Genomic DNA, 23,987 nt, shown 5'->3' with positions numbered 1-23,987 from the left:
TGTGAACATGCAGTTGTTCCAGCAGCATTTGTTGAGACCAATACCTTCCCTTTTGAATTATCTCAGAAAAAGCAATTGCCCTTAGTTCATGGGTTTGTTTATGGTCTCTTTTAAGTGGCAAGGTCTTGGTGCCTACTAGTTTGGAGTACAGTGGTGCAATCATAGATACTACAACCTCGAATTCTTGTCTTAAGCGATCCTCCACGTCAGTCTCTCAGGTACCTGGGACCACAGGCACGTGCCATCACTCTCAGCTGGTTAAATAATAATATTTTTGTAGAGATGAGGTCTCAGTATGTAGCCCAAGCTGATCTCAAACTCCTGGGCTCAAGTGATCCTCCTGCATCAGCCTCCCAAAGTGCTGGAATTACAGGTGTGAGTCACCACACCTGGGCTATTTTTGGTTTCTTAATTCTGTTGATCTGTGGCCAGTTCCACACTGTCTTGATCACAATAGGTTATCAGTAAGTTTTGAAATTGGGAATTATGAATTTCCCAGCTTTGTTCTTTTTTAAAATTGTTATAGCTCTTCTGGGCTCCTTGAATTTTCCTAAAAATTCTAAGACCAGCTAGTCAGTTTTTGCCAAAAAAAAAAAAAAAAAAAAAAAAAAAAAAAAAAAAAAAAAAGTAAAAAAAAGCCTACTGGGAACGTTGAGAGGATTATGTGGAATATTTTAGCTCATTGTGGGGAGTACTGCCACATTAATAACATTGTCTTTTTAATCCATGAATCTGGTAAGTTTTCTACTTATTTAGGCTTTTAATAGTTTTCTTTCTTTTCTTTTTTTTTTTGAGATGGAGTTTCACTTGTGTCACCCAGGCTGGAGTGCAGTGATGGGATCTTGGTTCACTGCAACCTCCACCTTCTGGGTTCAAGCAATTCTGTTGCCTCATCCTCCAGAATAACTGGGATTACAGGTGCCTGCCACATGCCTGGCTAATTTTCATATTTTTACTAGAGACGGGGTTTCATCACGTTGGCCAGGCTGGTCTTTAACTTCTGACCTTGTGATCCGCCCACCTGGGCCTCCCAAAGTACTGGGATTACAGGCATGAGCCACCATGTCTGGCCTGTTTAATTTTTTTCAATGATATTTTTTCATTTTCAGTGTACATCTCTCACTGATTTTGTTAAATTTATTAGGTATTTTATTTATTTAACTTAATTTTCTTTTTTGTTTGTTTGTTTTTGAGGCAGACTCTCACTCTGTTGCCCAAGCTGTAGTGCAGTGGCGCGATCTTGGCTCACTAAAACCTCTGCCTCACATGCTCAAGCGAGGTGTCAGACTCCTGTGCTCAAGCCATCCTGCCTCAGCCTCCCAAGTATCTTGGACTATAGGGTCACCCCACCACCCCCAGCGGATTTTTTTTTTTTTTGGAGACAGGTTTCACCATGTTGGCCAGGATGGTCTCGATCTCTTGACCTCATGATCTGCCCGCCTCGGCCTGCTGAAGTGCTGGGATTACAGGTGTGAGCCACTGCGCCCGGCCGATTTTTGTATTTTTATTAGAGATGGTGTTTCACCATGTTGGCCAGGCTGGTCTGGAACTTCTCACCTCAAGTGATCTGTCCAATTTGGCCTCCCAAAGTGCTGGGGTTGCAGGCATGAGCCACCACGACTGGCCTTAATTTTTGTGTGTGTGTATGTTACCCAGGCTAGAGTATAGTGGCATGATCATGGCTCACTGCAGTCTCTACCTCCCCACTTCAAACTCTGGAGTAGCTTGCATTGCAGGTACCCGTCACCATGCCCAGCTAATTTTATGTTTTTTTTTGTAGAGACAGGATTTTACTGTTTTACCCAGGATAGTGTCAAACTCCTGTGCTCAAGCCATCCTACCACTTGGCATCCCAAACTGCTGGGGTTGATTACAGGCATGAGCTACTGTACTTGGCCTATCTTTGTTGAATTGTTATTGAAAGTGGAGTATAGAAGTATTTGATTTTGTTTTTTAAATTAGTCACCCAGGCTGTAGTCCAGTGGTGTGATCTTGGCTCACTGCAACCTCTGCCTCTTGGGTTCAAGTGATTCTTCTGCCTCGGCCCCCTGAGTAGCTGGGATTACAGATGCCTGCCACCACACCCAGCCAATATTAAAATTTTTATTAGAGATGGAATTTCACCATGTTGGCCTGGCTAGTCTGGTATTCCAGACCTCAAGTGATCCACTTGCCTCAGCCTCCCAAAGTGCTGGGATTAAAGGTGTTAGCTACTGTGCCTGGTCTCCAATTATTTTTTAACTGTCTTTTTCTCCCTTCAGTTTTTTTCAGTTTTTCCTTCATGTGTTTTGGGGCTTTGTTTTTAAGTACATGAATTTTTTTTTTTTTGAGACAGAGTTTTGCTCTTGTTACCCAGGCTGGAGTGCAATGGCACGATCTTGGCTCACCGCAACCTCCGCCTTCAGGGTTCAAGCAATTATCCTGCCTCAGCCTCCCAAGTAGTTGGGACTACAGGTGCACACCACCATGCCCAGCTAAGTTTTGTATTTTTAGTAGAGACGGGGTTTCACCTCGTTGACCAGGATGGTCTCTATCTCTTGACCTCGTGATCCACCCGCCTTGGCCTCCCAGAGTGCTGGGATTATAGGCGTGAGCCACCATTCCTGGCCTGAGTACATGTATTTTTAAAATTGTTAATTTTTTTTTGAGGTTCAGTCTTGTGTCTCACTCTGGTGCCTAGGCTGGAATGTGGTTTTTGACTCACTGCAAACTCCATCTCTCAGGTTTGGTGATTCTCCTGCCTCAGCCTCTGGAGTAGCTAGGACTACTAGTGTGCACCCTAATGCCCAGCTAATTTTTTTGTACTTTCAGTAGAGACGAGGTTTCACCATGTTTCCCTTGCTGATCTTGCACTCCTGACCTCAGGTGATCTACCCGCCTTGGCCTCAAAGTAATGGGATTATAGGCGTGAGCCACCATGACTGGTCTTAATTGTTACATGTTTCTGATGGATTGACTGTTATTATAAAATGTCTTTGTCTGTTAACAATTTTTTCTTAAATGTTCGTTTTGTTTAATACTAGTATAACCCTTATAGTTCTCTTGTTTGCTTTGTATATCTTTTTTCCCCCCTAGCTATATGTATCTTAATCTGAAGGAAGTCTCTTTTAGAGAAGGTATGGTTGGAGTGTGTTTGTAAATTTCTGTGTGTGTTTACTACATTCTACCTATCTTGCATTTAATGTATTTATTGATACTGTAGGGCTCTTCTGCTGTTAATCTTTATATCTAGTCACTGTTGTTCCTCTGTTCTTCCATTACTGCCTCTGTTACTATTAATTAGATACTTTGTAGTGTACCATCTTAAGTTCTTTGTTTCTTTGACTTTTTATTTGTTTCTTAGTGGCTACCTTAGATATTAAAACTTAACATTTTAACTCATTCCAGTCTTTACTTATTAATATCAACTGAATTTCAGCACGATCCCAAAATTTTCTTTAGCATGGCTTTGTTTCCCCCCGCCTGACTTTTGCCATTATTGTCATGCAAATTAAACCTTTATACCTTATGTGATCACCAAGAGATTTTTTTTTTTTGAGACAGGGTCTTGCTCTGTTGCCAGGTGCCAGGCTGGAGTGCAGTGGCTCAATCTTGGCTCACTGAAGCCTCTGCCACCATGCCCAGCTAAATTTTGTATTCTTTTAGTAGAGATGGCGTTTCACCATGTTAGCCAGGATGGTCGCGATCTCTTGACCTTGTGATCCACCTGCCTCAGCCTCCCAAAGTGCTGGAATCACAGGCATGAGCCACCGCGCCTGGCCTAGAGATTTCTAATTCACGCTTCATGCAGTCGTTTTTTTTAGATGGGGTCTCACTTTGTTGTCCAGGTCGGAGTTCACTGTCAGGATTACGGCTCACTGTAGCTTCAACCCTCCAGGCTTAAAGCAGTCCTCCCAGGTTACTGGAACCACAAGCGTGTGCCACCACACCTGATACATTTTTTTATTTTTTGTAAAGTTGAGGCCACAGTATGTTTCCCAGTCTTGTCTCGAACCTCTAGCCTTAATTGATCTCATTTTAGCTTCTCAAAATGTTGGGATTACAGGCATGAGCCACTGCACCCAACCCAGTTATTCTTTAACTAGGAGATTTACACTGTCCTTCGTATTTACCTGTGTGTCTTTCTTTACCAGTATTTTTTTTATATGGATTCAAGTTAGTATGCAGTGTCTTTTCATTTACACCAGGATTCTTGAATATTTGTTTTAGCAGGACTGCTGGCAATGAATTAACTTTTTGTAATCTAGGGAATATCCTAATTCCTTCTGTGTCTTTGGGGATAGTTTTGCCAGATAAAGTATTCCTGGTTGGCATTCCTTTTCTTTGAACATTTTGAATATGCTCCCCCACTGCTTTCTGTCTTCCATAGTTTCTGATGAGACATCAGCTGTTAATTTATTGAGTATTGTATGTGATGTGTTGCTTCTATCTTGCTGCTGGTAAGACGCTCTCCTTGTCTTTTTTTCTTTCATCAGCTTGATTATGTCGGTCTAGGTATGAATCTCTTTGAGTTTATTCTACTTAGAATTTACTGAATTTCTTGGATGTCTAGATTAATGTTTTTTTATAAAATTTAGGGAGTTTTCAGTTATTATTTCTACAAACCTTTCTGCACCTTGTTCTTCTCTCTTTGTATTCCCATTATGTTTGTGGTGGGACACTCAGTGGTATTCCACATGTCTCTTGAGTTCTCCTCCCTCTTTTTTTTCATTTTCTCAGGCTGGATAATCTTAATTGATTGATCTTCAAATTAACTCTTTTGTCTTATTGAATGTGTGGTGGTCCGCCCATTAGTGAAACTTTATTACAGTTATTGTACTTTTTCTCTTCAGAATTGTTATTTGGTATATTGTAGAGTGTGGTGTCTGACACAGGAAATAAAATAATTTTTTTTCTGCTTATTTCTGCGGACATGCTCTTTGAGTTTTTTGTTTTTTGTTTTTTAAAGACGGGGTTTCACCATGTTGATTAGGCTGGTCTTGAACTCCCGACCTCAGGTGATCCGCCCGCCTTGGCCTCCAAAGTGCTTGGATTACAGGTGTGAGCCATGATGCCTGGCCAAGATGTTACTGTTGTTCTTCCCTTCAGTTGAGTTATTTTGATCTTGAACAGAGATTTTCTTAAACCTAATCCTGGGAATCAATAATTAGTTTTTGATCTGGGAGAGTCTTATATGTGCTTTGGGGCACACCCTTAGCACTAAGCCTGACATTTAACAGCCACCTTAGTCTTTACTTCCAAAATTTTTCTTTACAGATTTTTAGTTAGCCTGTGGTTTGCTCCAACTGTAGTAGTCTTCCACCTCAGCCAGGCGGAAAGTTTAATACAACTACATTTAAATGTTTTTACAAACACCTCATGGGGAAAAGGTTTTTGTTTGGGTCAGTTTTTAGGTCAAAGGAAGACAGCCTTGTCGTTGTGTTCTCACATGGACTCCTATACAGGTGAAATAATGACAATTCACTGAGAAAGAGGCTTTGAAGATGTTTTAACACTGTTTTGACTCACCTCTCAGGCTGCTGGTTTCCATTGTGATTAAGGGCTGTTAGCTTCTAAGCTTGCTGTGGAGCTGGAGATGGGAATAGGGCAAATTAATTTGCTAGAAAGCTCAGTAGTCTCTTGAATAAAAATTCCCCAGTTGTGGCTGGGCGTGGTGAGTCTTGCCTATAATCCCAGCATTTTGGGAGGCCAAAGCGGGCAGATTGCCTGAGGTTGGAGTTCAGGAGCAGCCTGACCAACATGGAGAAACCCTGTCTCTACTAAAAATACAAAATTACCCAGGTGCGGTGGCAAATGCCTGTAATCCCAGCTACTCTGAAGGCTGAGGCTGGAGAATTGCTTGAACCCGGGAGGCAGAGGTTGTGGTGAGCTGAGATTGCACCACTGCACTCCAGCCTGGGCAACAAGAGCAAACCTCTGTCTCAAAAAAAAAAATAAATAAATAAAAAAATAAAAAATCCCCTGTTGTTATAAGCCTTTGTTTAATTTCCAAATTTCTGAAAAAGTTGATTCGGACACTTATTTTCTAGTTGCTTTCATGAAGGGAAGAATATTTGAAAAGTCAGTCCATACCCTGTTGTTTTGTCTTATGAGAATGTGTTGTTTTAAAATTTTGAAACGTCGTAAAATGAGCACCTGTAATTCTACTGTGGAACATACACTGTTAGATGACTGATCTTTTTGAAGCTACCCTTGTCTTTCTCCCTAACCTTGTTTTCTTACCTCTCCTACATAGCTTTTAGATTTTATAGTGTCTTTCCTTGCTTTTTAAAAAATTTGAACATCATTATCACTAAACAAGTAGTTGTTTTAACCGAGGGTGATTTTGTTTCCTCAGTCTTTTGATTTTCTTTCTTTCTTTGCTTGTTTATTTATTTATTTTGAGATGATGTCTTGCTCTGTTGCCTCTGAGTAGGTGGGATTACAGGTGCACACCATCATGCATGCCTTTAAAAAATTTTTTTTTGGTGGAGATTGGGCTTTACCATGTTGTCCAGGGTGTTCTTGAACTCCTGAGCTCAAGCATTCCTCCTGACTTGGCTTCCCAAAGTGCTGGGATTACAGGTATGAGCCACCACACTCAGCCAACATTATTTCTTTTATTGTTTTTTGAGCAGTCTCGCTCTGTTACCTAGATTAGAGTGTAGTGGTGTGATCATGGCTCATTCATGGGCTCAAGCGATCCTCTCACCACTGCATCCTAAAATGCTGGGATTATGGGCATGAGCCACCTATACTCAGCGTCTTTTTATTTTTTATTTATATTTTTTGCCATGAGGTCTTACCATGTTGTTGAGTAGCCTGAAGTACAGTGTGTGTTTACAGGCACAATCATAGTTCAGTGCAACCTTGAACTCCTGGCTTCAGTCTTTCTGCGTGAGCCTTGCGAGTAGGTGGTCCTGTAGTGGCATGCAACCATGCTTGGCTTGATGGTCTTTTTTGTTGTCATTATTAGAAATGTGCCCATGATACCCATTACTGGCTAAACATTCCACAATGCACAAGACCGCTTTGGACAACAAATAATGTCCATTCCAAAGCACTCTGCTCTAATAAGCTCTAAGTGTTCTACAGTGTTAACTTTTAAAGTTTAGCCTTTTAGATTTATATATTTTTATCCATCCGCGGTGGAATATTCTGAAAAGTTAATTGCCTGTTAAAATTGCATAAATTATGTTTTTATTGTAAGTAAGAAGGCAGTTTACCTAACTCCTGGGTTTCAATTAATTTCTTCAACTGATCTATTAGCAGTACTTGTTTTGTTGAAAAATTGAATAAGATAATGTATCCAAAGTATTTTGAGTCCATACTGATGATGATAAATGCCAGAGAAGAAAGTCATTTTAACTTATAAAGATAGAGGTCATTATGATGGAATTGTAATCTTTAATGCATGCTAATAGTAATGGGTATATGTTTGAAGAGCAGGATAATTATGTAGCTTCAAAATATCTCCCCACAAATTATGCTGTATTACAAAGGGGGAAAACAACTTCAGTGAGAAACCTGTCAGATAAAACCATGTTAGTCTATTGATCAAAGGATCACCAGCTGAAACCTACATCATGTGTTTCATAAAATATACTGAAGAAAACAATGTAGTTTGTCATAGGGTTATAATACCTAATCTGAATTTAGAATACCAGAGAAATTCAAATCAGGGGACATTTCTGCAAAACAACTGACTTGTACTTTTTTTTTTGAGGCAGAGTCTTGCTGTGTTTCCCAGGATGGAATGCAGCAGTGCAAACTTGGCTCACTGCAGCCTCTGCTTCTTCAGTTCAGGCAATTCTCCTGGCTCAGCCTCTCCAGTAGCTGGGACTATCTGCACGCCTACCACACCTGGCCAATGTTTTGTATTTTTGGTAGAGATGGGGTTTTACCACATTGGTTAGGCTGCTCTTGAACTCCTGACCTCAAGTGATCCATCCGCGTCTGCCTCCCACAGTGCTGGGATTACAGTTGTGAGCCACTGTACCTGGCCCTGACTTGTAGCAAACAGGGGCCGGGCGCGGTGGCTCAAGCCTGTAATCTCAGCACTTTGGGAGGCCGAGGCGAGTGGATCACGAGGTCAAGAGATTAAGACCATCTTGGTCAACATGGTGAAACCCCGTCTCTACTAAAAATACAAAAAATTAGCTGAGCATGGTGGCGCGTGCCTGTAATCCCAGCTACTCAGGAGGCTGAGGCAGGAGAATTGCCTGAACCCAGGAGGCGGAGGTTGCCGTGAGCTGAGATCGCGCCATTGCACTCCAGCCTGGGTAACAAGAGTGAAACTCCGTCTCAAAAACAAACAAAAAACAAAGCAAACTAATTATTAAATTAAAAAGAAACTGTTCCAAAAAGACCAGTACCATGGGTTAGGAAAACAGGCTATCCAGCAGTAGATGGTAATTACATTATACTGCATTGAATCCAAAACACCTTCAAATGTATAAGCCACCAATATTTTATGTCCTGTGCAAAAACAAAAGGAATTCCACCAATTGTAATATATGACACATCACCAGTGGGACACATTGTTTCAGAAATGTTAAAGTAGAAATAAAACAGTGGGCACTTTAGAATAAAATATGGTAAATTAAAATGTCGCCTTTACTACTTAGGGATAAATTCTTATTTCTGACGCAGTTTCAAACGTTAGAAGTGGCAAGAAGAGGCTCTTTCTCTAAGACGAATGCTTTTGGTGTGATCATAGCTCACTACAGCCTTGAAGTCCTGGGCTCAAGCACTCCTCCCAGCTCAGCCTCCCAAGTAGTAAAGACTACAGACATGTGCCACCACACCTGGCTTATTTTTAAATTATTTCGTAGAGATGAAGTCTTGCTGTGTTCCCAGGCTGGTCTTGAAACACCTTCCTCAAGCAGTCCTCCCACAATCACCTCCCTCCCAAAGTGCTGGGGTTACAGGCGTAAGCCACTCTTATGTAGAGTTGTTGTTTTTTTTTGAGACGGAGTCTTGCACTCTCGCCCAGGCCAGAGTACAGTGGTTCGATCTTGGCTCACTGCCACCTCTACCTCCTGCGTTCGAGCGATTCTTCTGCCTCAGCCTCCTTGAGTAGCTGGGATTACAGGTGCCTGCCACATGCCTGGCTCATTTTTTTATTTTTAGTAGAGATGGGTTTCACCGTGTTGGCCAGGCTTGTCTGGAACTCCTGAGCTGCCTCAGCCTCCCAAAGTGATCTGCCTGCCTCAGCCTCCCAAAGTGCTAGGATTATAGGCGTCAGCCACCACGCCAGGCCCATGTAGAGCTTCTGAATACGAAGGATCCCACAGTTGTATGAGGGCAGTGCAGATTGAGTGTCCTTTCTTTGAAATGCGTGGGGCCAGAACTATTTTAGGTTAAAATTTTTTTTTTTAACTGTTTGCATTATACTTACTTGCTTAGTATATACCTAAAATTCAAAAATCCAAACTCCAAAATATTCCGAGCATGTCCTTTAAACACTGTCATTCAAAAATTTCAGATTTTGGAGTGTTTGGGATTTAGATTCTTGCTTTTGGGATGCTCAACCTGTAATAGCAACCTAAAACAGGAAAATTGGTTTAATTGTCAATTAATTATTTATCCTACTTGACATGTGTTTTAGATATCTGTCACTTCTTCATGTGCTTGTTAAAGGTAATTGCTGTGCATGGTGTTTTTGTAACTACATGTATGAAATACTAGTATAAAAATTGCTTACCTTTATTTTGGCATAATTTTTGACAAAGTGATTGAAGATACGAAATGTTTGTTGGAAAATTTTGAAATATTTTGGTTGTACTGTGTACAAGTTCTTTTCAGAGGTGCAGATTAGTTTCAAGAGAAAACCAGACTGAGTGTAGTGTCTCACACCTGTAACCCAGCACTTGGGGATGCTGAGGTGGACACATCACCTGAGGTCAGGACTTTGATGCTAGCCTGGCCAACATGGTGAAACCCCGTCTCTACAAAAACATAGAAATTAGCTGGACTGATGGCGTGTGCCTGTAATCCCATCTACTCGGCTGAGGCGGGAAAATATTGAACCTGGGAGGTGGAGGTTGCAGTGAGCTAAGATTGCACCATTACAACAGCCTGGGGAACAGGAAAAGATTCCATCTTGAAAAAAAAAAAAAGAAAAGAGAAAGCCAGTACTCAGAAAATTCTAATGATGACAGATGCAGAGGAAAGGGATATGGCAGAAATTTAGCCACATGTTCATTAAATTTTCTGTCTCTTTTCTTCCTGTCTGTTACCCAGGCCAAAGTGTTGCGGTACGGTTATAGCTCATTGCAGCATTGAACTCCTGGGTTGCAGTGATCCTCCTTCCTCAGCCTCCCAAGTAGCTGGGGCTACAGGCATATGCCATGACCCCTGATTAACTTTTTTTTTCTTTTTTTTGGAGAAGGAGTTTTGCTATGTTACCCAGGCTGGAGTACAGTGGTGCAATCTTGGCTTATTGCATCCTCCACATCTGGAGTTCACGTGATTCTCCTGCCTCAGCCTCCTGAGTAGCTGGGACTACATGCGTGCACCACCATGCCTAGCTAATTTTTGTATTTTTAGTAGAGATGGGGTTTCACCATGTTAGCCAGGCTGGTTTTGAATGCCTGGCATCACGCAATCTGCCTGCCTCGGCCTTCCAAAGTGCTGGGACTACGGATGTGAGCCACCACATCTGGTCTCAACTTTTTAATACTTACTGTGAAGATGAGGCCTTGCTATCTTTCCCAGGTTGGCTTTAAACTCCTGGCTCAAGCAATTCTCCTGCCTCAGCCTCTTAAAGCGATGGGACTGCAGTCATGACCCACTGTGCCCAAACCCAGCAAAGTTTCTTTTTTAGAAAATCAGATTCATACTCAGAAGGCTGGGGCAGGAGAATTGCTTGAACCCAGGGGGCAGAGGTTGCAGTGAGCCAAGATTGTGCCACTGCACTCCATCCTGAGCAAAAGAGTGAGATTTCGTCTAAAAAAGAAATAAAAAAAGAACAAAAATCTTTTTGGTTTACTTAGATGTTCCGGGGAATAGGAAGTGATATTTTTCACCTTATCCCCCTTTATTTTAGGAGTGTTTCTCAGGAGTTATCGGAAACTATTCTTACCATGGTAGCCAATTGCAGTAATGTTATGAATAAGGCCAGACAACCACCACCTGGAGTTATGCCAAAAGGACGTCCTCCTAGTGCTAGCAGCTTAGATGCCATTTCTCCTGTTCAGGTAAATGACTGCTACATTTGATACATGTTCGTTTGCCATAGACTCGAAATAGAATAAGCTTCTATGTTATTAGTAAATTGTCTGAATTTATTACATCTTAGATAACTGCATGTCTACCATCCACTAATTTTAAAGGAGATCTAAATAGGCGTTATAGCTAAGAATAGATTTTTAATCATCAAATAGAACGTGACTCTTAAGAGGAAATATATAAACCAACTTATTTAGGTAAATAAAAAGGGTTTCTTTTTAAAATAAGAATTACATAGACTCTTGAGACATAAGCACTGCCTTTGAACCTGATATGTCTTGTTTGTAGCTTCACGGGCCAAGCAACAGTGCTAGAGCATAACGACTTGTTATAACTGGGGCTCTTCAGCTCTCAACTGAACTGCTCTTTTAAAAACAAGGTACATTTAAGTTACTCCCTGACATCAACCACCGCTTTCTCTCTGGGAGCAACATATTGCGCTTCTGTTTTCAGATGCATTGAATGGCAGATTTGGGTTTTAAGGAAAGAAAGAGGCACTTAGTGATTCAGTGGCTACTTTATATAAGGCATTTGCTTTCATTTTCTATAGCCATGAGGTATGAAGTACTTCCAGAAACTTAAGCCTGGAAGTGCAGTTATTAGATGTTTTTAAAATAATATGTTTTGGTAAACAGCATACCTTGTTTTTGTTTTCAAAATTGGAGCTGATCTTCCCCCACTTCCAAAATCCCCAAATTTTGACTAAGTTTATTTTGACCGGGAGATTTGTTTCTAATTTCTGATACTTTTATTTATGTTTAAACAACTTAAATTTAGCTTGAGAGGTTGTTTTAAAGTGGCTTATTGGAAATTTTGAGGATTTATTAATATCTTAACTGTCCCATGTCACTGCTAAATGTTTAGTGGTACATTTACAAGGCAGTTCATCTTAAGTATCATTCATTGGGTTTTGTAGCCCTTTTTATGGCTCTGTTATAGGTTGAGCAACCTTTTTTTTTTGAGACGGAGTTTCACTCTTGTTACCCAGGCTGGAGTGCAATGGCGCGATCTCGGCTCACTGCAACCTCCGCCTCCTGGTTTCAGGCAATTCTCCTGCCTCAGCCTCTTGAGTAGCTGGGATTACGGCATGAGCCACCATGCCCAGCTAATTTTTTGTATTTTTAGTAGAGACGGGGTTTCATCATGTTGACCAGCATGGTCTCGATCTCTTGACCTCGTGATCCACCCGCCTCGGCCTCCCCCAGTGCTGGGACTACAGGTGTGAGTCACCGCGCCCAGCAGGTTGAGCATCCTTAATCTGTAAATCCAGAATGCTCCAAAATCTAAAACTTTTGGAGCACTGACATGACACACCACAAGTAGAAAATTACATACCTGATCTGATGTTACGTGTTCAGTCAAAACAGTCATAATTTTGTTTCATGCACAAAATCCTTAAAAATATTGTATAAGATTACATTCTGGTTATGTGTGTAAAGGTATATGTGAAACACATGAATTTCATGTTTCCAGTCCCATGATGGGATTGTTATACCTGGTTATGTATATGTAAATATTCCAAAATCCAAAATTGAAAACTTTTCTGGTCCCAAGTATTTTTGATAAGGAATACTCAATCTGTATTTTGTCAAAGGCAAACTCTTTAAACCTAGTCCATATATGACATAGTAAGAAAAGTAACTGACACACTTGACTTGGTAACTGAAATTTAAGTATCATGATTGAGCAGGTGTTAGAATTTGCTTTTTAAGAGTATGAAGAGCTGCTGTTAAAGATTGCTTTACCTGTGTCTGCCTTTCCTTGATGTATGTTTAATACATTTTTATAATGTTTTTCTTTAGATTGACCCTCTTGCTGGAATGACATCTCTTAGTATAGGTGGTTCAACTGCCCCTCACACCCAGAGTATGCAGGGTTTTCCTCCAAATTTGGGTTCTGCATTCAGTACCCCTCAGTCACCAGCAAAAGCATTTCCACCCCTTTCAACCCCCAATCAGACCACTGCATTCAGTGGTATTGGAGGACTTTCATCACAGCTTCCAGGTAAGGGGGAGGCAAATGAGAGCATGGATTATTCATAAGTTTCAGTATTCCTTAGTGTTTGGTAAAGGGTTTGGAAAGCTGCTTAAATGAAAATGTGAAGCCTGCTTTACTATCCAAAGTTGTAAAGAGAAAAACATATTATATTCAATTCAGTCTAATTGGAGTAAAGAAGTAGGATATTTGTAGTTGTAAAGTTAGTTGAATTATTTAGTAAGGATTTTATATTAACAAATGATAGTATAAATGGTAACTTGTGTTAATCACATTCTAAAGGGCTTAGATCAAGAACTCAGCTTTGTGAATTACTTCAACTTGGTATGATAAAGGTAGAAACTATTGTACACGTCAGGTTCAGGCATATGTTCTGCCTGCCTTACTGTGTTTCACCAACCTTGAAAATGATAGGACATCTCTAAAACATTTTCAGGTTTTTTTGTTTGTTTGTTTTTTGAGACAGGATTTTGCTCTTGTTGCCCAGGTTGGAGTGCAATTGGGCAGTCTCAGCTCACTGCAACCTCTGCCTCCCATGATTAAGTGATTCTCCTGCCTCAGACTCCCAAGTAGCTGGGATTACAGTTGCTCACCACCACGTCTTGCTAAGTTTTTGTATTTTTAGTGGAAACTGGGGTTCACCATGTTGGCCAGGCTGGTCTTGAACTCCTGACCTCAAGTGATCACCGATCTCAGCCTCCTGAAGTTCTGGGATTACTGGCATGAGCCAGCCACCCCAACTGGCCTCATTTTCAGTTTTTTCCCACCAGATATCGTGGCATGTAACTTTACGTTGAAAGAAAAGCTACATTTTTGTTGTTGTTGTTTGTACCTACTTCTTAGCCTCCTTTACCTTTTATGTTGACACCATAAGTTCAGGTACCAAAACCTAAGGACTTCAATGTTGTCATGACTCTAATATAGTTAACATTGCTACTACATAGTTCTAGCTTTGAAGATTGGTTCATTTAAATAAAGGTTAATGAACTTACTAGGCCTTCCTAACGAAGCTCTAATTATTGTAAGATTCCATTTGTCAGAGTTGAGAGGAATGAAGAGACTCATGATAATTAGGAGATAGTACCATGAAATTATCTGATTAGAATCATTGAGAAAAGCCAGCCAGCTCCTTTTTTTTTCTTGAGATGGAGTCTCGCTCTTGTTACCCAGGCTGGAGTGTTTTTTGAGACGGAGTTTCGCTCTTGTTACCCAGGCTGGAGTGTTTTTTGAGACGGAGTCTCGCTCTTGTTACCCAGGCTGGAGTGTTTTTTGAGATGGAGTTTCGCTCTTGTTACCCAGGCTGGAGTGCAATGGCGCGATCTCGGCTCACTGCAACCTCCGCCTCCTGGGTTCAGGCAATTCTGCCTCAGCCTCCTGAGTAGCTGGGATTACAGGCACACGCCACCATGCCCAGCTAATTTTTTTTTTGTATTTTTAGTAGAGACAGGGTTTCACCATGTTGACCAGGATGTTCTCGATCTCTTGACCTCGTGATCCACCCACCTCAGCCTCCCAAAGTGCTGGGATTACAAGCTTGAGCCACTGCACCCGGCCTGCCAGCTCCTTATTTTAACTACCTTGGGTATGGGAGTGTGTGCCTTGAAAATATATACATTAATTTTTTGCACATTATCAAGAATATAAATATTTCCAGATGCTGAAGAATTTTGGGATTATACGTTATTGCCTAGTTTACAGGCTCTGTAAAATTGAATAGATGTAATAAGGGAATTAACAAAGATTCTGACTTTTGAAATAAGAGTTATATGACTTCATTTTAAAAGTCAGTCTTATTAACATATGAGATGTGAATAAAATCAAGAATATGAATAATGATAGGATTTCTGGCTGCCTTCGTTTTCTCTAGTAGGTGGTCTTGGCACAGGCAGCCTGACTGGTATAGGAACTGGTGCTCTTGGACTCCCTGCAGTGAATAACGACCCTTTTGTACAGAGGAAACTGGGCACCTCTGGATTGAACCAGCCTACATTCCAGCAGAGTAAGATGAAACCTTGTAAGTCGTAGTGTTGTCTGTGATTGTGAAGTGTGACTGATATAAATTAAAAATGTTTAGTTTTATGTCTCATTTGTGTTAATATGGCCATATGTTGATGTGCTTCCTATACCAGTGGGAATAAATTAACAAATTTGAATTATTAAAATAAAAGTTAGCAGTATCCCTCCACTGTTGCTGTGGATTTCCAGAAAAAAGTCATGGTTAATAAGAGGCTGCATCCTGAGGATGTTTATCCTAAAAGTAAGAAGTAGGTATGATAAAGAGGAATTCATATGTTGTAGATAAACAAATGTAACTCTTGTACTTATCCTAAAAATGTGTTGGTTTTCTTTTTTTTTAAGCAAGTCAGGAATGGCAGGAAAAACTTCAGATTTCTGTTTCCAATATTTGTTTCACCTCCTTAGTAATTTTTTTATTTTAACTAAACTCATAGAAGTCATCTTTATAAATCCATAGGTATAACAGACTTAAGTCCTTGTCATTGGGACTGCATGGTCATAATACGAGGTTTGAAAGTATTCCAGCTGACTTGATAACGTTAGTATGAAAGGCTTGTCTGAATGTTATGTTTTGTAGCATGCTTTGTGTTCACATCAGTCTCATGCACATGCGTGATAATTCTTATATGTTAAATGTGATTTTTATTATAAAGTGATAAAAACTTGTTAACCTCTAATGAGGTTGTATTAAGGGTAAGTGCATTATGAGTTTGAACCAAGTTAACTTTTGTATTATAGTAAGTCGTGATGAAGATAGTACTAACGTAGAATTATGGAAGGCACTTTGTTAAAGATCTTTTATGTCTACCTTAGAACACATTAATTACTGAAACTTGACCACTTAATACTTTTCTGATTTTTAAATATTTTTCTTAAAGTTAGAACTACAGTTGTCTCTGGCTTCTCTGTGTTTTATGGGGAAGTAGAGGAACAGCTTAAATGCCCACTAATTGCTTTTTGTTTCCAACAGCGGACTTGTCTCAGGTGTGGCCAGAAGCAAACCAGCACTTTAGTAAAGAGATAGATGATGAAGCAAACAGCTATTTCCAGCGAATATATAATCATCCACCACATCCAACCATGTCTGTTGATGAGGTGAGTGTCTAGGATGATGTAAATATTTATTGTTTAGGCCAGACTTAAATAAATGCCCTTTTCAGTGTTTTTCAAAATCCAGTTCAAAGTGTTTTGATGTAGCTGTGTATCTTTTGAAACCTTAATATTTGTCTCAAGCTCATTTGGTAAATATTCTACTTAACAGTCTTTTGTCAAGCATATTTGAGAAAGGCTCTTAGTGTTTCCTTTATGTGTGCATGGTTTTTGTCTTGCTTTTCCAGGTATTAGAAATGCTGCAGAGATTTAAAGACTCTACTATAAAGAGGGAACGAGAAGTATTTAACTGTATGCTAAGGAACTTGTTTGAAGAATATCGTTTTTTTCCCCAGTATCCTGATAAAGAGTTACATATAACAGCCTGCCTGTTTGGTGGTATAATTGAAAAAGGACTAGTTACTTACATGGCACTAGGTCTGGCCCTACGATATGTTCTTGAAGCCTTACGCAAGCCTTTTGGATCCAAAATGTATTATTTCGGGATTGCTGCACTAGATAGATTTAAAAACAGGTAAGTGGATATGTTTCCTGTGAAGAGTCTCTTCCCTGACTGTCTTAACTCTGTCACCTAGGCTGGAGTGCAGTGATGTCATCTCTGCTCACTGCAGCCTTGACCTCCTGGGCTCAAGTGATCCACCCACTTCAGCCTCCTGAGTAGCTGGGACTGTAGGTGCATACCACCATGCTCAGCCTTTTATATTTTCTGTACAGACAGAATTTCATCATGTTGCTCAGTTTCTCCCACCTCAGCCTCCAGAAGTGCTAGGATTATAGGTGTGAGCCGCTGTACCTGGCGTAAAGCTTCTCTCTCTTTCATTCTCTCTCTCTCTCTCTCTCTCTCTCTCTCTCTCTCTCTCGACGGAGTCTTGCTGTCTTGCCCAGGCTGAAGTGCAGTGGCACGATCTGGGCTCACTGCAGCCTCTGCCTCCTGATTGTAAGCAATCCTCCTGAGTAGCTGGGATTACAGGCTCCATCTCCTGATTGTAAGCAATCCTCCTGCCTCAGCCTCCTGAGTAGCTGGGATTACAGGCATGTGCCACTGCACCTGGCTACTTTTTGTATTTTTAGTAGAGATGGGATTTCACTATGTTGGCCAGGCTAGTCTTGAACTACTGACCTCTGGTGATCCACCTGCGTCAGCCTCCCAGAGTGCTGGGATTACAGGCTTAAATCACCAGGCCTGGCCAAAGCTTCTCTTTTTTAATATAAGTAGGAAAACTAAAGTAGGAAGCTTCTTTTTTTTTTTTTTAATATTAGTAGCAAAACTAAAATGAGGACAGATTTTTTGATTGGTTATTTATTGAGATATACTTTGTATAGTAGAAGTCTTACCTTTTAGGTGTATAGGTCTTTGAATTTCGACAAATTTATACAGTTGTGTAACTGCCACCACAGTCAAGATATAGAACCCCTGGCCTCAAGTCATCTTCCTGTCCTGGCCTCCCAAAGTGATGGGATTATAGGCATAAACCACCATGCCTGGCTGATGCAGAATATTTTCATCATCCCTTAAGAAGTTTCCTTGTTCCCCTTTGTAGTTTGTCTCCTTCGTGACTTTCAATATCTGATAATCTCTAAAGTTTTTCCAGAATGTCTTTTAAATGGAGTCATACAAATAGGAAGCTTTTTGAGACTTATGTTACTGCATGTTTCAGTAGTCTGTTTTTTTAAATAGCTGTGTAGTAGTCTATATGGGTTGACTACAAATTATTTTTCCATCTGTTGGTGAAAATATGAGTTGTTTCCAGATACCAGTGACTCATTTTAATCTACTTTTAAGTAAAATAGAACCTTTAAAAATCAAAAGAAGTGTATTTTCTCATGTAAATCAAGTGAAAATCATAAGTATTTTCTCCCTGTACTTCTGTTTTTCCTTTGACATTTTCTTCAAATAAGTTATTCAAATGACTTTTTCTTCAAATAAGATGGAGAAAATGACCTAGATTAGCATTTGGACAGAAACTTTTTGTTAGTAGTGCTGCTTCTGTTCTGACATGAAATGATGGCAGAATGATTTTGTTGGCAGATTGAAGGACTATCCCCAGTACTGTCAGCACTTGGCTTCTATCAGTCACTTTATGCAATTTCCACATCATTTACAGGAGGTAAGTGCCCTCTGTACCTAAAATCCAAGTAGCTATGTAGTATTTGGAGAGTTTAATTTTTTCTTTTTTGCACACTTGATAGTAATAGCATTAAGATTTCTTAATAATTGGCATGATATAGGTTTACATACTAGTTGTCATTGCTCATTTTGTGGCTTTATAATAGAATATGAAAAAATGTCATTCTTGGATCATCTTTTCTAAGTAGCAGCCTTACTTGATTAATCAAAAATTTTTTACTAATTCTTTCAACCTGATAATCCAGTTGAAGAATAAACACTTTTACTGATACTAAGAGAATCTTTATCTTAAAGTATAGAAACCCTGCCTGATTCTAAAAGGGAATTGGATTGGGAATCTTGTATATAAAAATGTAAATCTGTTATGAGTTAATATGAGCGAAAGCTGTTACATATAAGACTTAGCCCATGTTTGTTAAAAATACAGGCTTCTTACCCCACCTCCTTAGATTCCTTTGAGGTGCTTTCTTTGAGATGGAATCTTGCTCTCGCCCATGTTGGAGTGAGGCAATCTCAGCTCACTGCAGCATCTTCCTCCCAGGTTTAAGCGATTGTACCCACTCAGCCTCATAAGTAGCTGGGATTACAGGCACCTACCATCATGCCCAGGTAGTTTTTGTAATTTTGCAGAGACGTGGTTTCACCATGTTATATTGGCCAAGCTGTTCTTGAACTTGTGATCTGCCTATCTCCGCTTCCCTAAGTGCTGAGATTACAGGTGTAAGCCGCCTGAGATGCTTATTTCAAAGGAGTCAGTCCCCGGGAAAATAGACCTAAGGAATATACATTTTAAACCATTTTATATGATGGTTATTATTATTGAGATTTGAGACCCGTTGTTTTAGTGACTGATTTTGGGTTAACTGGTAAGCATTAGTTATACTTGTGTCTTGGTTTTGGTCAACATCAGTTTATATATAACAGGAAAGTTGGTTAATTAACTTTATTTTTAATAATGCAGTGGACAAATAACTTTAGAAGATCGTATTTTAAGGCATGAGGAAGCTCAGAATTTGAACCTATTTGATATTCTGTATTTTAATTTAGTTCAGTGCTTTCTACTTTATCCTTCTGGGTTTATTAGGAGGGCAGCGTTATTGTAATGACTTAACCCCTGGGAATGTGGTGTATATTCATTCAAGTGAGTGGATTGAGAGAAATTTAGAAACAGGAATATGGAGCCTGAAAGACTTCTAACGAGTGAGATGGCAGGAGAGTGATCACTCAACACTAGGCCCTAGCATCTACTGTAAGCAAGACAGTGAGAGGGCAAGAGAGAAAGAGAGATCATCACTTTCTGTACTTTGTCAACACAAAGGGCTATTTTTCAGAGACTTTCTTTTTTACTTTAGAAATGTCCCTCTAAAAATAAAACTGTTGTATACATAATTGGTAGATTAGGTAAGGACTGTTGAAATAGGTTGAGGATCCTTATGTCAGCCCTCTAAATTGTGTGGGGATAGGAGGGAGTTTTATTATAGGTCTGTAAAATGGAAGGGATAACCTGCCCTAGAACAACACTTATTATTGGTGTTGCTTATCCTTTAGTTGGCTTGGCTATATAGTGAGTTATTATTTTTTTTGCAATAGCCTTATTGAGATAATAATTCATACTACCATGCTGTTTGTATTGTTTTTTAACGCCTTTGGTTTCTCATTGCTCATCTAATTAGAAAAGAGATGAGTTTACTATATAAGTTATTAAGACTTTGAAGGTTTGCATTTTTTAAGGAGTTAAAGACATTTATATGCATATATCTGGGTCTGCTTCTAGAAGTTGTTTTGCTATAGTTCTCTCATAAATACCTTAGCTTACTAAGATTTTATCTCTGAAGGAAATTCATGGAATCTACTTATTAGTGCCAGGATATGGGGCAGAGTATGGGAGCTAGATGAACCAAAAGCGTACTCAAATGTTTTTTACTCTCAGAAAAGAGGGAGATACAATCCAGGCTTAGCATTTAACGGTAACTCTTTTTCCTATCCTTACCCCTTTAGTATATCGAGTATGGACAGCAGTCGAGAGATCCTCCTGTGAAAATGCAAGGCTCTATCACAACCCCTGGAAGTATTGCACTGGCACAGGCCCAGGCTCAGGCCCAGGTTCCAGCAAAAGCTCCTCTTGCTGGTCAGGTTAGCACTATGGTAACCACCTCAACAACCACCACTGTTGCTAAAACCGTTACAGTCACCAGGCCAACTGGAGTCAGCTTTAAGAAAGATGTGCCAGTAAGTAGATCTATCTTTTTTGTCTTCCAGGATTTGTGATTATATTGTAATAAATCAGTAGTGAGCATATATTAGAATTTTATCACAACACATGCCTACTAAACAAGATATGAAAGACTGACATTTCTTCCTTTGTATCTCCCATCCTTATATTTTCCAGAGGCAAACATATTAATAGTTCACTGTTCTTCCTCAGATTTCTGATACACAATCATACCATGTGTATTTTTTAACACTAAATTTGTGTACATTATTGGATTTTTTTTCAAGGAAGCATTTCAACTTATTTGTTTTATGTACTTTATTTTTTTTTAGCCTTCTATTAATACTACAAATATAGATACGTTGCTTGTGGCCACAGATCAAACTGAGAGAATTGTGGAGCCCCCGGAAAATATCCAGGAGAAAATTGCTTTCATTTTCAATAATCTCTCACAGTCAAATATGACACAAAAGGTGAGCATGCTGTCACAGTTTATAAATTTCTCTTTTTTAATGGACAAATGGATATATTGCTGACCCCTTCAAATACTTTAAAGGTAGAGGTAATAAAATCAAAGCAAAGGGAATATGTATATCCAACTAGTGGTTTTGGTAGACATTAGTACCAGTTTTTAAAGTTTAGTTTTGCAATGATTTATAGGCTTTTTGAAATAAGCTTAATGTTCTCATGATGATAGAAAGTTTCATGTGCTAGTCATTAGTCATAACTCAATTTTTCCCAATGAATATTGAGAGTATTTATTACAAACTGGTAACTGAGGCAGACATTGTGAAAAGCATAAAGATTGCTACTTGACTTCTCAGATTATATGGTAAAAGAGTATAGTTGACCCTTGAGTAGCATGGGGGGGTTATGTTTGCCAATCCTCTATGTAGCCAAATCCTGGCATAACTTTTTACTCCCCCAGAACTTAACTATTAGCAGCCTGCTGTTGACCAGCCTTAGTGTGGTAACACAAATAGTTGATTAACACCTGTGTTGTATGCCTGTAATACTATATTCTTAGAATAAAATAAGCTAGAGAAAAGAAAATATTCTGAAGAAAATTATTAGGAAGAAAAATGTATTTACCGTTAAGTAGAAGTGGATCATCTAGATCTTTATCTTCATGTTGGATAAGCTGAGGAGGAGAAGAAGAACTCTTGTTGTCTCTGAGGTAGCGGAGGTATAAATAGAAGAAAATCGACATTTAATTTGACCCTATGTAGTTCAAATCCTTGTTCAAGGGTCAACTGTACTTGGAAAAGCCAGAGTTAGCCAAGGATTCCTAGAGATGGAAATTTAGGAAAACAGTTCTGGAACCATCTTTTCTTACAATGTAGGTCTTTTAATGGCAGCTTGTAGATTAGTAATTTACACGGAGATGGGGGACTGCACATATTTTGTAATTTTACAGCTGAAAATGACCATAGATGTTTCACTGCCAATCACCTACAGGTTGAGTTCTGATTGACTATGGAACTGAGCATACCCTTTTTCTTTGTAGCATCTATCTGGTGTGAAGGATAGTCGTGCTTTAGCATATAAGTTAGTTTTGCACGGAGCCAGGTGCTGTGTAGTATGGTTCATAGAAACCAAATCTTATTTTAATTCTGTGCTTCCCATGTCATATTGACCGGCTAGGTTGAAGAGCTAAAGGAAACCGTGAAAGAAGAATTTATGCCTTGGGTTTCACAGTATCTGGTTATGAAGAGAGTCAGTATTGAGCCAAACTTTCATAGCCTATATTCAAACTTTCTTGACACATTGAAGAATCCTGAATTTAACAAGATGGTTCTGAATGAGACCTATAGAAACATTAAAGTAAGAGTTGTTTCTTATATTTTCTTAAATTATTGTTTCAAATTTGGAAATAGCTGATGATATAGGTAGGATTTTTGCTATTTTCCCTTATATGTTATCAATATTAGGTACCTATGGAAATTGCTCTAGATTGTTTCTTACATGGAACTAAATTTTATGAAGAAGCATGCCCAGTGCATTTTCTTTGAAAGTAACCACTATTATGAATTGTTTTTGTCATGCCATGTATGATTTTAGAATTTTACCATTGTTATGCATAAATAGCATAATATTGCTGAGCATATTCTGTATGGCATCACCCTCTACATCCTTTTCACTTGCTTTTTTTTCCTACCCTGGATATTATTCATGATAATGTTCTTTGCTGTAGTCCCCTGGTTTTTTCTTTCATTTTTTTCTTGAGATTTGGGGCTCGCTATGTTTCCTAGGTTGGGAATACATTGGTGTGATCTCTGCTCACTGCAGTCTCCGCCTCCCAGGTTCAAGCAATTCTTCCATCTCAGCCTCTAAGTAGCTGGGATTACAGGCGCACCGCCATGCCTGGCTAATTTTTATATTTTTAGTAGAGAGATTTTTTTTCCCCCCATCCATATTGGCCAGGCAGGTTCTGAACTCCTGACCTTAGGTGATCCACTGTCCTGGCTCTTGTTTCAGAGTGCTGGGGGTTATAGCCATGAGTCACCATTGCCACCCCCGCCTCACCCCCCAGGTCCTCTTTTTTAAAAAGTAGAAAATACAGTCTGACAGAAAACCATTGGATTTGTATTGCTAGTGGGCATTTGAGTGGTTAATCACTTGAACTATTATGAACAATACGGTTCTGGATGTTTTTGTTGGTATCTTGTGGTATTCAAGTGCCAGATACCTTTAGACTCTAAATCTGTTTGTGGAATAGCTGCTGTCTAGGATTCTGTGCAGTTTAAGGCCAAACTCTACTGAGCTGAGGCTTATTCAAAAAAATTTAAGTATTTTACTTTCTAAACCATCACATATTTCTTAGGAAGAAAACATTCCAGAATCAGCATATAGCTATGGTCATTCTTTGCTCAATAACTTGGGATATTGGCTTAGAAACCAGCACTATATTTAAACCTGTGGATGGGAATATTCCCCATTCTTGGTTACGCTGTAGTGCAAAAGAATTCCTGGCTCTCTGTTGCACAGCTGACTTGTGCCATTCTGCTGTTGCTGTATGGAGTTAAGGAACATGACTCTATTTAGTATTTGTTATCTGATAGCAAGGGTGGTTGGGATACATAAAAGTTTCCACATATCTTCGATAAAGTTTCAAGACCTCATTTTTTAAACAAAAGTTTAAATATAGGCCGGGTGCAGTGGCTCACGCCTGTAATCCCAGCACTTTGGGAGGCTGAGGCGGGTGGATCACGAGGTTAAGAGATCGAGACCACCCTGGTCAATAAGGTGAAACCCTGTCTCTACTAAAAATACAAAAATTAGTGTGGTGCATGCCTACAATCCCAGCTACTCAGG

General features: G+C 39.5%; 1 protein-coding gene and 2 non-coding genes across 35 annotated transcripts in view; all 3 read left to right on the top strand.

Moving 5' to 3' along the window:
* The window catches only part of CNOT1 (CCR4-NOT transcription complex subunit 1), a 91,671-nt gene that overhangs the window by 39,390 nt on the left and 28,294 nt on the right, over positions 1-23,987 (top strand). For 10 of the 33 annotated variants that reach the window (XM_002761022.5, XM_008985963.5, XM_054248462.2 and 7 more), the window contains 9 exons: positions 11,030-11,180; positions 13,014-13,215; positions 15,074-15,220; positions 16,193-16,317; positions 16,560-16,846; positions 18,362-18,440; positions 20,459-20,689; positions 21,005-21,145; positions 22,317-22,496. In XM_002761022.5, coding sequence (XP_002761068.2) covers positions 11,030-11,180; positions 13,014-13,215; positions 15,074-15,220; positions 16,193-16,317; positions 16,560-16,846; positions 18,362-18,440; positions 20,459-20,689; positions 21,005-21,145; positions 22,317-22,496 — 1,543 coding nt within the window. The remainder of the gene's footprint in view (positions 1-11,029; positions 11,181-13,013; positions 13,216-15,073; positions 15,221-16,192; positions 16,318-16,559; positions 16,847-18,361; positions 18,441-20,458; positions 20,690-21,004; positions 21,146-22,316; positions 22,497-23,987) is intronic. The other 23 variants (XM_078358363.1, XM_078358356.1, XM_054248463.2 and 20 more) reach the window with 3 other exon arrangements.
* On the top strand, positions 11,463-11,598 carry LOC118149801 (small nucleolar RNA SNORA50). Its single transcript, XR_004737517.1, has one exon. It is a non-coding gene; the product is annotated as a small nucleolar RNA SNORA50 (small nucleolar RNA).
* On the top strand, positions 23,573-23,707 carry LOC118149800 (small nucleolar RNA SNORA46). Its single transcript, XR_004737516.1, has one exon. It is a non-coding gene; the product is annotated as a small nucleolar RNA SNORA46 (small nucleolar RNA).

The sequence above is a fragment of the Callithrix jacchus genome, chromosome 20 (assembly GCF_049354715.1).
Source record: "Callithrix jacchus isolate 240 chromosome 20, calJac240_pri, whole genome shotgun sequence".
Lineage (NCBI taxonomy): Eukaryota > Metazoa > Chordata > Mammalia > Primates > Cebidae > Callithrix > Callithrix jacchus.
Note: the sequence above shows the minus strand (reverse complement) of the source record. Positions and strands in the feature narration are given on the sequence as shown.